General features: G+C 39.4%; 1 protein-coding gene across 1 annotated transcript in view; it reads right to left on the bottom strand.

The window, feature by feature from the left end:
- INTS8 (integrator complex subunit 8) overlaps window positions 1-5,618 on the bottom strand; it is a 57,063-nt gene extending 51,445 nt beyond the window's left edge. Inside the window, exons 1-4 of the mRNA XM_003782471.2 lie at window positions 5,347-5,618; window positions 3,914-4,088; window positions 1,480-1,620; window positions 1,053-1,124 (exon numbers count right to left, since the gene is read on the bottom strand). Of these exons, the coding sequence (XP_003782519.1) occupies window positions 1,053-1,124; window positions 1,480-1,620; window positions 3,914-4,088; window positions 5,347-5,476 (518 nt within the window). The 5' untranslated portion in view covers window positions 5,477-5,618. The remainder of the gene's footprint in view (window positions 1-1,052; window positions 1,125-1,479; window positions 1,621-3,913; window positions 4,089-5,346) is intronic.
- Window positions 5,619-11,269: the final 5,651 nt, after the last annotated feature.

Consider the following 11,269-nt stretch of genomic DNA (forward strand, 5'->3'; position numbering starts at 1 on the left):
AAAAAAAAAAAAAAAAAAGAATGAGGTTTCAAACTCCAGATATGATTAATTTTATTCACATACATTACAATATTTACATACATTAAAATGACTTTCCTACACACAAAGCAAATAGATCTTCAAGACAATTTAATTAAAAGAAAAATAGTTGTACTTCAGTGGAGAGAAAGGAACACTTTTACACTGCTGGTGGACTGCAAACTAATATAACCATTTTGGGAGGAAATATGGAGAAAACTCAAAGAACTCAACCTAGACCTCCCATCTGATCCTGCAATCCCATTACTGGGCATCTACCCAGAAGGAAAAAAATCCTTCTATCATAAGGACACTTGGACTAGACTGTTTATCGCAGCTCAATGTACAATCGCCAAAATGTGGAAACAGCCTAAATGCCCCCTAAATCAAGAATGGATTAACAAACTGTGGTAAATGTATACCATGGAATACTATTCAGTCATTAAAAAAATGGAGACTTTACATCCTTTGTATTAACCTGAATGGAAGTGGAACACATTCTTAGTAAAGCATCACAAAGAATGGAGAAGCATCAATCCTACATATTCAATTTTGATATGAGAACGATTAATGACAATTAATGACATGGTGGGGTAGGGGAAGGGGAGAACAGAGAGAAGAGAAGGGAGGGGTAGGAGAAGGGAAGAGCAGAGAGAGGGAAGGGGGGGTGGGGTCTTGGTGTGTGCCACATCTTTTGGGGGCAAGGCATAGTTGTAAGACGGTCTTTACCTAACAAATGCAATCAGTGTAACCCGGTTTCTTGTACCCTCAATGAATCCCCGACAATAAAAAAAAGAAAAGAAAGAAAAATAGTTGTAGTTTTAGATGCCAAACTCTCAAAGCACTCCCCTTTTTTTCAGAGCTCTGTATCTAGATCACTAGCTGATCCTGCAATCCCTCTACACACCTCCAAATAAACCTTCACGTAGGCCTTCTGCCCTCCTATTTCTGCTCTACTTCTTCTGTAACAAGGTTATTAAAAAACTTGCAAGATGTTTTGAAACTGTAAAGAATGCCAAGTAAGGGCAACTTACACACTTAACTGAGGAGGTCCAGGTTTTGCCTGTTTGATAGGAAAACTACTTTGAACAATTGTCCTGATTGCCCTGAAGAAAAGACAGGAAAAAGAAAATTTAATACATTAAAAATGTCATTTCAATTATCTTTTCAAGTACTCCTCTGAGAAGCTTTAATTGGCATACAATACTTTATAAATCATCCACAGTTTTACTACAATGTTTTTCATCTATGTAGTCACAAATTTTCTCCAGACTCAGTTCCCAAGGCCTTCTCAGAGATCTCTGGGGATCTTATTATCATCAAATATGCACTTAGAAGCATACCAATACGCATGTGATGAGGATTCAAAAAATAAAATAAAATAGCATACCCCTGGAATGAAAGCCACAGTGCAGTAAGACAGAGGCTACCCAATACCTTCTGTGTTTATGAAAAATTTACCATCTATTGTAGAGAAGTATAGCCATGGCGGTGGTTGGAGGTAGAGTGGCCAGATCCATGTCTACATGTTTCGTCCCAGGAGGAACTTTACTGACGCAAAGCAGTTCATTTAGAAGCATATTCAATACTGGAACAGACAAACTTAGAGGAAACAAAAGGTACATATTTGCATGTTAACTGCACAGTAAGCACAAAACACATACACAACTCCCTAGCTTCACTAAAAATAACTACATATGGGGCAGCGCCTGTGGCTCAGTGGGTAGGGCGCCGGCCCCATATACCGAGGGTAGCAGGTTCGAACTTGGCCCCAGCCAAACTGCAACAAAGAAACAGCTGAGTGTTGTGGCCAGTGCCTGTAGTCCCAGCCACTCAGGAGGCAGAGGCAAAAGAATCACCTAAGCCCAGGACTTGGAGGTTGCTGTGAGCTGTGACACCACAGCACTCTACCAAAGGCAACAGAGTGAGACTTTATCTCCAAAAAAAAAAAAAACTTCATCATTAACAGATGAAATCTTGGCATTTATCTATCAAATTTGAAAAGAGTTTTAGAAGTTTTTATCATGAAAAAGAATTTTTTAAATATTTAAACATATATAAAGGTAGACAGAGTATCATGAATCCCCATGTATCATCAACCAGCTTCAGCAACTGCTGGCCAATCCTTTTTCGCCTCTCCTCTTAACCACTTCTCAAATCATTTCTTTCATAAATACTTCAGAATATACCTTAAAAAATTTAACATAATCAGTTTTTCACGTCTAAAATTTAAATTTGCTCACTATCAAATACCAATCAGTATTCAACTTTTCAGTTCTGTCACATTTGCCAAGTCTCTCCAGTCTACTAACATAGGTTCTGGCTCAGATTAAGGAGTATGTTTTTTGGATTTTTTTTTTTGAGAAAGAGTTTCACTTTGTCGCCCTCGCTACAGTGTTGTGGTGTCACAGCTCACAGCAACCTCAAACTTGGGCTCAAGCAATCCTCTTGCCTCAGCATCCCAAGTAGCTGGAACTGTAGGTGACCGCTACAACGCCCAGCTAGTTTTAGAGACCGGGTCTACTCTAGTTTATGCTGGTCTCAAACTCCTGAGCTCAGGCAATCCACCCACCTCAGCCTCCCAGAGTGCTAGGATTACAGGCTTGAAATATGTTTTTTTTAACTCAAATATTTAATGCTGGAAAATGTGGTGGGAGGGGAGGCAGTTTTACACAGTACTGGTGAGAGAACAAACTCTTTTAGAATGTAATCTGGCAGTAGGCATGTGTCTTAAAAACGTTTACACTATGTGACCCAGTAATTTAAGAACATATATCATGGATATAACTTAAAATACAGATAAACTTTATAGGCAAAGATATGTAAGGCCTTGGAATTTAAAACAGTGAAAAACTAGAAATAAACTAAATGACTGTCAATGAATAATTAACGAATTATTTATACAATGGAATCATCATCATAAAATAAAAATGGGGAAAAACTCATGCTATTCTTTTAGGTAAAAAAACAGAAATCAAAACAGTATAGGGTATGGTTACACCTTGTTTAAAACTATAGAGAAAAAGAACAAAAATTACACAAAAATGTTAAAACCTACTTCTCTCCTCTCCCCCATTATTTCCTATTTTCTCCATTTTTCCTAATTTCCTATAAAGGATTTCTTTACCTGTGAGGAGAAGGGGAGGAAAATAAATCATTTTCTTTTTTTTTGAGACAGAGCCTCAAGCTGTCCCCCTGGGTAGAGTGCCATGGCAACACAGCTCACAGCAACCTCCAACTCCTGGGCTCAAGTGAGTCTCCTGCCTCCACCTCCCAAGTAGCTGAGACCACAGGCGCCCGCCACAACGCCCAGCTATTTTTTGGTTGCAGCCGTCATTGTTGTTTTGGCGGGTCTGGACTGGGGATTCGAACCCACCACCTTAGGTGTATGTGGCTGGCGCCTTAGCCGGTTGAGCTATAGGCACCGAGCCAAATAAATCATTTTCTAACCACTGACTTGAAAGTATTTTTAAACAAATAAGCACTGATTCTAATCAGCTATTTTAATAGTTTGGAAGATAACAACTGGTTTATGATCAGTAAAATTAACTGAATTACTCCATAGCACATCATCCATAACATACAACACTCATTTTTCTTCAGATACGTAAGTCAACTGAAAATTTAAAATATTTTAGGTTTAGATTTTTCTCTAGTTACCACATCAAAAATAATAATAAATTGTATCATTAATAACGTCCAGTTTATACTTAAAAGAGTGATTTAAATTCATCTAATATTCAAATACTTTCTCATACCTTTAAAAAAACTCATTTTTGCAAGAATATAAAGAAAAATAACTTTCTCTTTAACAGCCAATATACTATAGCATATAGAGAAATAAACAGAGATATCTAAAGAGTACTTAAAAATTTTTCACTTAAATCTTGTATACCTTTTCTCTAATATGTCTAAGTCCCATTTCAAATGTGCAGCAACTTTAAGAGCGAGAAGTTTTAAAATACGATTTCTCTTGTTATCAGGTGGAGGTTGAACTTGGTTTTGTTCATTAACTGAAGGTTTGGAAGCTTGTTCCAAAAACTGAACTATAAGTTGAACTGGTGCAGGATCTACGATTTAAAAGAAAATAAATTCTTAAATTTAAGTTTTAATTATGAAGATTCAAAAGGATTCACTATTGTTTTTTGGTCACAAAAAAGAATCCAAACAGCTGTGTTGTTATAATGACTAAGGAATACGACTTATAAGAAGTATGCTTGGAGGTTAAAGCAGAGGATCAGTTAAAGTGGTAAGAAGGAAGGAATACCATATTAACGTACAAGGAAGCCCTTCATAGGGAAAAATGTAATAGTTAAAGGTTCCTGGTTCAGCAAATAACCAATGCCAATTAGAGAGAAAAGATCCAGGATGTTCTGTTTTGAAATTTATTTAGGGAGATATCCATCAAGTTACCTAGCACCTGTTATCTCTAATGCAAAATAGAAGATAATAACATTTATCTCCTGGATTATTAGGAAGACTAAAGAAACGAAATAACAAATGTGAAGAATTATGCACAGCGCCTAGCACCCTAAAAGCACTCAACACACGTCTGCCAAAAGTAATGAATGAATCAAAAGGACACAATACAGGTAAATCGCTCAAGTAAAATACAGTAACTTCTCACACAGCAGTCTCCCCCAGTTAAGGTCAGTATGTCAGACTGAGCAACCCATCTGTAGATTTTAGTTTAGCAAAATGCTATTCAAGTAACTTACCTTTTCATGCCAGTACCTTTTTCCAGAAACGCCTAGAGTTCTCCTCCTCCTCCAGTAACACCCATTAAACTAGGATATTAATCATTATCATCACTGTACAATAACCATCTTGCAATTGTGCAGCAGATCCCGCCCTCAAAGATTTTACTCCCCAAGTTTGGAATATAAAGTAAGCAAAAGTCTCTCAGTGAGGAACAAAATACTTAAATAAGAACCTAAGACAATAACCAGTTAGCATGAGGAACAGCATCAGAACAGCTGATTTCTCTCCATCTCCCTGATTTCTCCAGCCTGTAAAGAAAGGACTCAGGCCAGCCTCCCCGACCCAAGCAACCCAACCTGCCCGCCTCACAGGCCCTAACACCCCAAATAGTAAAAGGGACCAACGGGGGCTGCAGGCAGGGCCTTTGTTTTGAGCTTTTCTTTGGCCCTCCACGACTGTACCCCCGCACGGAGATGTTTCAGGTACATGCACTGCAAAGGGCCGAGCCAGAACTCGGCTCGGGTCCGCCGCAGCTTCGGTGACCGAGAAGACAGGAGGGTGGAGGGAGGTCGTGCGGACATTGCCGGCGGCCGTGTCCCGCTACCCAGCTGCAGGCGCCGAGCTTACCCGGGCAGGGCTTGCGCAAATGTTTCTCCAACAGCGACTCCTCCAGCAGGAACTCAAACCAGCAGGTCTGCGGCGGGGTGCAGGGTCGGCTGGAGGTGGCCGCTTCCCGGTCCGCCGCCTCCGCGCTCATCCTGCCCCCGCCGCCGCTACTCCCAGGAACGCTTCCTGGCTCCAACCTGACCCTGGGACTCAAGCCCTGCGCCTGTGGTCTGCGGAACCGGCCGGAACACACACCACACTCAGAACGTCCGGAGACTCACACAATCCAAAATGGCGGCGCGGGCTGGCCAAAGCGAGGCTCTCGGATCCTCCCCTCTGAGCCGCCGCTGCTCCTTCGGACCAATCGTTGTTAGTGTTGGGGTGAAAAGGGTGTGGTCAACCTTCAGACCACACCCTCTCGGTTGCCATGGGAGATAGGTCTGCGTGAAGCTGATCTGGAGTTGGCTTTACCCGTTCCTTAGCAATTCTACAGGGATAAAATGAAACCACCTCCGCTAGGGTTACAATAGGCCTCAATATTGTCGTAAAAGACAGTGAATGAGACAGGTTCTAGTTGTGACCCAGGGGAAATTTGTCTCCGGTACTTTCGATTTCTCCATTTCCATTTCTGAGATTTCATCCACCTAGATGCTCTCGGCAGAGGCTCCAGTCCCAGCGTCCCCGCCCCCTTCCCAGACCGACGGCGACATACAGCCAGATGCAGCCTTTATGCCTAATTAATCCTCTTGTATCTCCGCTAGAGGTGCTGTTGACCCCATGTTACATTTACTTTTATTCTGTAATAATCTTGTATTTTTACTAACAAACAAAACTGAAAAAAGTGCATTTATACATCGTGAACAGAGTAACAGAGTCCACTATTCTAACGCCCTAGATAGGCTATTTAACTTCTCTGAACCCTAGTTACCACATTTTTTAAAAAGGGACAATAATGATACTTAACTTTACAGCCTATAAAAGAATTAAAAGAGGCAGAGCTAAAGAAAATATGAGTCGGTTTGGCGCCTGTGGCTCAAGTAGCTAAGGTGCCAGCCACATACACCTAAGGTGGCGGGTTCGAATACAGCCCGGGCCCACCAAAACAACAATGACAGCTGCAACCAAAAAATAGCCAGGCATTGTGGCAGGCACCTGTGGTCCCAGCTACCTGGGAGGCTGAGGCAGGAGACTCGCTTGAGCCCAGGAGTTGGAGGTGGCTGTGAGCTGTGATGCCACAGCACTCTACCCAGGGGGACAGCTTGAGGCTCTTGTCCCAGAAAAAAAAAAATAGGGGATGTAACAAAAGCAGTTCTAGGAGGGAAGTTTTTGTTTGCATCTATTGAGATGATCACTTGGTTTTTAACCTTCATTCTGTTAATATGGTATATCACACATTTATTGATTTTTTTATTGTTGAACCATCCTTACATTCCAGAGATAAATCCCAGTTGATCATGGTGAATGATCCTTTTAATGTGCTGTTGAATTTGGGTTATTAGCAATTTGCTAATAACGACTACATCAAAAAAGGAGAGAGATCTCAAACAGCCTGACATTATACCTTAAGGAACTAGAAAAGAGACAACTAAGCTCAGTTAGTAGAAGGAAGGAAATAATAAAGAGCAGAGCAGGGGGGGAAATGAAATAGAGACTAGAAGAAAAATAGAAAAGATCAACAGAACTAAAAATTGGTCTTTTGAAAAAAATAACTAAATCTATAAAGCTTTAACTAGACTAAGAAAAAAGAGGAAAGACTCAGACAAAATCAGATATCAGGAGACATTACAACTGATACCACAGAATATACAACAAATCATGAGAGACTACTGTGAATAATTTCATGGATAACCTAGAAGAAACAAATATAATAAATTCCAAGACATATACAGCCTACCAAGAATAAAATCAGTACGAAGAACAAGGAGGATTGAATCAATAAGAAATAATTTTCCTTCAAGGAAAAGTCCAAGATTTGATGACTTCACTGCTAAATTCTGAAAAACATTTACAGAAGAACAAATTCCAATCTTTCCCAAACTCTTGCCAAAAATTGAAGAGGGAAAAATACTTCCAAATTCATTTAATGAAGCCAGCTTTAGCCTGATATCAAGCCTAAACAAGGACCCTACAAGAAAATTATTGGCCAATACCCCTAATGAACATAAATATAAAAATCCTTAAAAAGTGCTAATAATCCAAATTCAACAGCACATTAAAAGGATCATTCACCATGATCAACTGGGATTTATCTCTGGAGTGTAAGGATGGTTCAACAATAAAAAAATCAATAAATGTGTGATATGCCATATTAATAGAATGAAGGATAAAAACCAAGTGATCATCTCAATAGATGCAAACAAAATTTGACAAAATTCAATACCCTTTCATGATAAAAACTCTCAACAAATTAGATACAGAAAGAATGTACCTCAACACAATAAAACCCATATATGACACACCCACAGTTAACATCATACTCAATCGTGAAAAGCTGAAAAGATGCCCCACTCTTTCCACTTCAGATCAACATAACTCTGGAAATCCTTGACTAAGCATTTAAGTAAGAAAAAGAAATAAAAGATGTCCAAATAGGAAAGGGAGAAGTGAAACCATGTCTGTTATCTAACAACATGCTTTCATATATAGAAAACCCTAAAAGATTCACTGGAAAACTGTTAGAACTAATAAAAACAAATTCAGTTACTTTGCAGGATACAAAGTCAAGTTACAAAAATTAGTAGCATTTCTGGACATTAACAGTGAAGTATCAAAAAAAGAAGCCAAGAAAACAATAGCTACAAAAAATAAAATACTTAGGAATAAACTTAAGCAAGGAGGTAAAAAAACATATACATAAAAAACTGCAAAACATTGATGAAAGAAATTGAAGACACAGAAAAAGGGAAAGATATTCCATGTTCATAGAGTGAAAGAATTATATTGTGAAAATGTCCATCCCATTCAAAGCAATCTACAGATTCAATCTCTATTAAAATTCCAATCTAGGCCAGGTGCAGTGGCTCATGCCTGTATTTTATTTTATTTTATTTTATTTTATTTTATTTTATTTTTGAGACACAGTCTCACTCCATTACCCTGGGTAGAGTGCTGTGGGTCACAGCTCACAGCAACCTCAAACTCTGGGACTCTCTTGCCTCAGCCACCTGAGTAGTTGAGACTATAGACTAACTAATGGTTATAATACTATGGTTTGTGAATAGGTTAACTGAAGAAAAACCTAAGCAGATTCATCATCCCATAATTGTAACATTCATATTTATATGTATATGCTTTCCTTTTTTATTGTATTGAGGCCTTCAAAATGAATATATGTGAGGTACAAAAGTTTTAGAGCATGAAGGCCGGATGCAGTGACTCATGCCTGTAATTCTACCACTCTGGGAGGCCCAGGTGAGTGAATTGCCTGAGCTCAGGAGTTGAAGATCAGCCAGAGCCAGAGCGAGACCTCATCTCTACTAAAAATAGAAAAACTAGGTAAGTGTAGTAGTGTGCCTGTAATCCCAGCTACTCAGGAGGCTGAGGCAAGAGGATTGCTCAAGCCCAAGAGTTTGAGGTTGCTGTGAGCTATGACACCAGAGCACTCTATCTAGGGCAACAGAATGAGACTCTGTCTCAAGGCTCGGCGCCTATAGCTCAACCGGCTAAGGCGCCAGCCATGTACACCTAAGGTGGCGGGTTCGAATCCCCAGCCCGGACCCGCCAAACAACGATGGCTGCAACCAAAAGATAGCCGGGCGTTGTGGCGGGCGCCTGTGGTCCCAGCTACTTGGGAGGCGGAGGCAGGAGACTCGCTTGAGCCCAGGAGTTGGAGGTTGCTATGAGCTGTAATGCCACGGCACTCTACCCAGGGGGACAGCTTGAGACTCTGTCTCAAAAAAAAAAAAAAAAAAAGAGACTCTGTCTCAAAAAGAAATAAATAGATCCAGATGCAGGTGGATTGCCTGAGCTAACAGGTTCCAGACCAACCTGAGCAAGAGTGAGATGCCATCTCTAAAAATAGTTGGGGCTGACCACCTGTAGCTCAAGCAGCTAAGGCGCCAGCCATATGCACCAGAGCTGTAGGTTTAAATCCAGCCCAGGCCCACCAAACAATAATGACAACTACAACCAAAAAATAGCCAGGTGTTGTGACAGGTGCCTGTAGGATCAGCTACTTGGGAGGCTGAGGCAAGAGAATTGCTTAAGCCTAGGAGTTGGAGGTTGTTGTGAGCTATGATATCACTGTACTCTACCCAGGGTGACAGCTTGAGGCTCTGGCTCAAATAAATAAATTAATTAATTAAATTAAATTAAAATAATTGGGCATTGGGCATATAGTCCGAGCTACCCAGGAGACTGAGGCAAGAGAACTGCTTGAGCCCAAGAATTTGGCGTTGCTGTGGCCTATGATGCCACAGCACTCTAACAAAGGCAACAAAGTGACTCTTGTCTCAAAAATAAATAAATAACTTCTATGCCTTTGTGTGAGGTTGAATGTTTTTGTTGGAGCTGAGTTCCACTTTTAGTGCCTTGTGGTCTGAGAAGATGCAAGGTAAAATTTCAATTCTTTTGCTTCTGTTGAGGTTTGTTTTGTGTCCTAGGATATGATCAATTTTGGAGAATGTTCCATGGGACGATGAGAAGAATGTATATTCTTCATCTTTGGGATGGAGTGTTCTATATATGTCTATCAAGTACAGTTGTTCTAGGGTCTCATAGAAATCTCTAATATCTTTGTTTAATTTCTGTTTAGAGGATCTGTCCAGCTCTGAGAGAGGGGTGTTAAAGTCCCCTGTTATCACAGTATTATAGAATATCATATTGCCCAGACTAATCAAGGTCTGTTTCAAGAATCAGGGAGCATTTAAATTGGGTGCATAAATATTTAGAATTGAAATGTCTTCTTGTTATATTTTTCCCTTGACCAATATGAAGTGACCATCATTGCCTTTTCTGACTTTAGTTGCTTTAAATCCACGTGTATCTGAAAATAAGATTGCAACCCCTCTTTTCTTCTGAATTCCGTTTGCTTGAAGAATTGAATTCCAACCCTTAATTCTGAGTTCCAATTTGTTTTTTGACATGAGGTGTGTTTCCTACAGACAGCAAATAAATAGCTTGGGTTTTTTAATCAGCCAATCTATGCCTCTTCAGTGGGGAGTTCAAGCCATTAACATTTATTGAGATAATTGATAAGTGTGGTAGTGTTCTATTCATCTTATTTTGTGAAAGTCCATTGCTTAGTTTTGTCTTTTGCATCATTGTGGAAGCTAGGTTCTGTCCTTTAATTTCTGGGTGTTTACTTTGCTGAAGATCCATTGTGATGGTCAGTGTGTAGAATAGGTTGAAATATTTTCTGTAAAGCTGGTCTTATGGTAGTAAATTTCCTCAATGTTTGCATATCAGTAAAAGACTTGATTTCATTATGCTGAATCATGACAATTGGGTTCAGGAAGAAATAAAAAAGGAAATCATTAATTTCCTTGAGTATAACAACAATGAACACACAAGTTACCAAAAGTTGTGGGATACAGCAAAAGTCATTCTGAGAGGAAAATTTATCGCTTTAAGAAGCCTACATTCGAATAACAGAAAGAGAGCGCATCAACAAACTCACAAGTGATCTTATGAAATTGGAAAGAGAAGAACAATCTAAGCCTAAACTTGGCAGAAGAAATGAAATATCTAAACTTAAATCGGAGATTAATGAAATTGAAAACAAAATCATTCAGAAAATTAATAAAACAAGGAGTTGGTTTTTTGAAAAAATAAAATAGATAAAACTTTGGCCAGACTAACTAGAAATAAAAAAATTAAATCTCTAGTAACCTCAATCAGAAATGATAAAGGGGAAATAACAACAGATACCACTGAGTTACAAGAGACTATCTCTGAATACTACCAGAAACTCTATGCCCAGAAATTTTGTTTGGTTTTTTTTTTT

This window comes from Otolemur garnettii, unplaced genomic scaffold, assembly GCF_000181295.1.
Source record: "Otolemur garnettii isolate 467f Iridium unplaced genomic scaffold, OtoGar3 scaffold00004, whole genome shotgun sequence".
Classification (NCBI taxonomy): domain Eukaryota; kingdom Metazoa; phylum Chordata; class Mammalia; order Primates; family Galagidae; genus Otolemur; species Otolemur garnettii.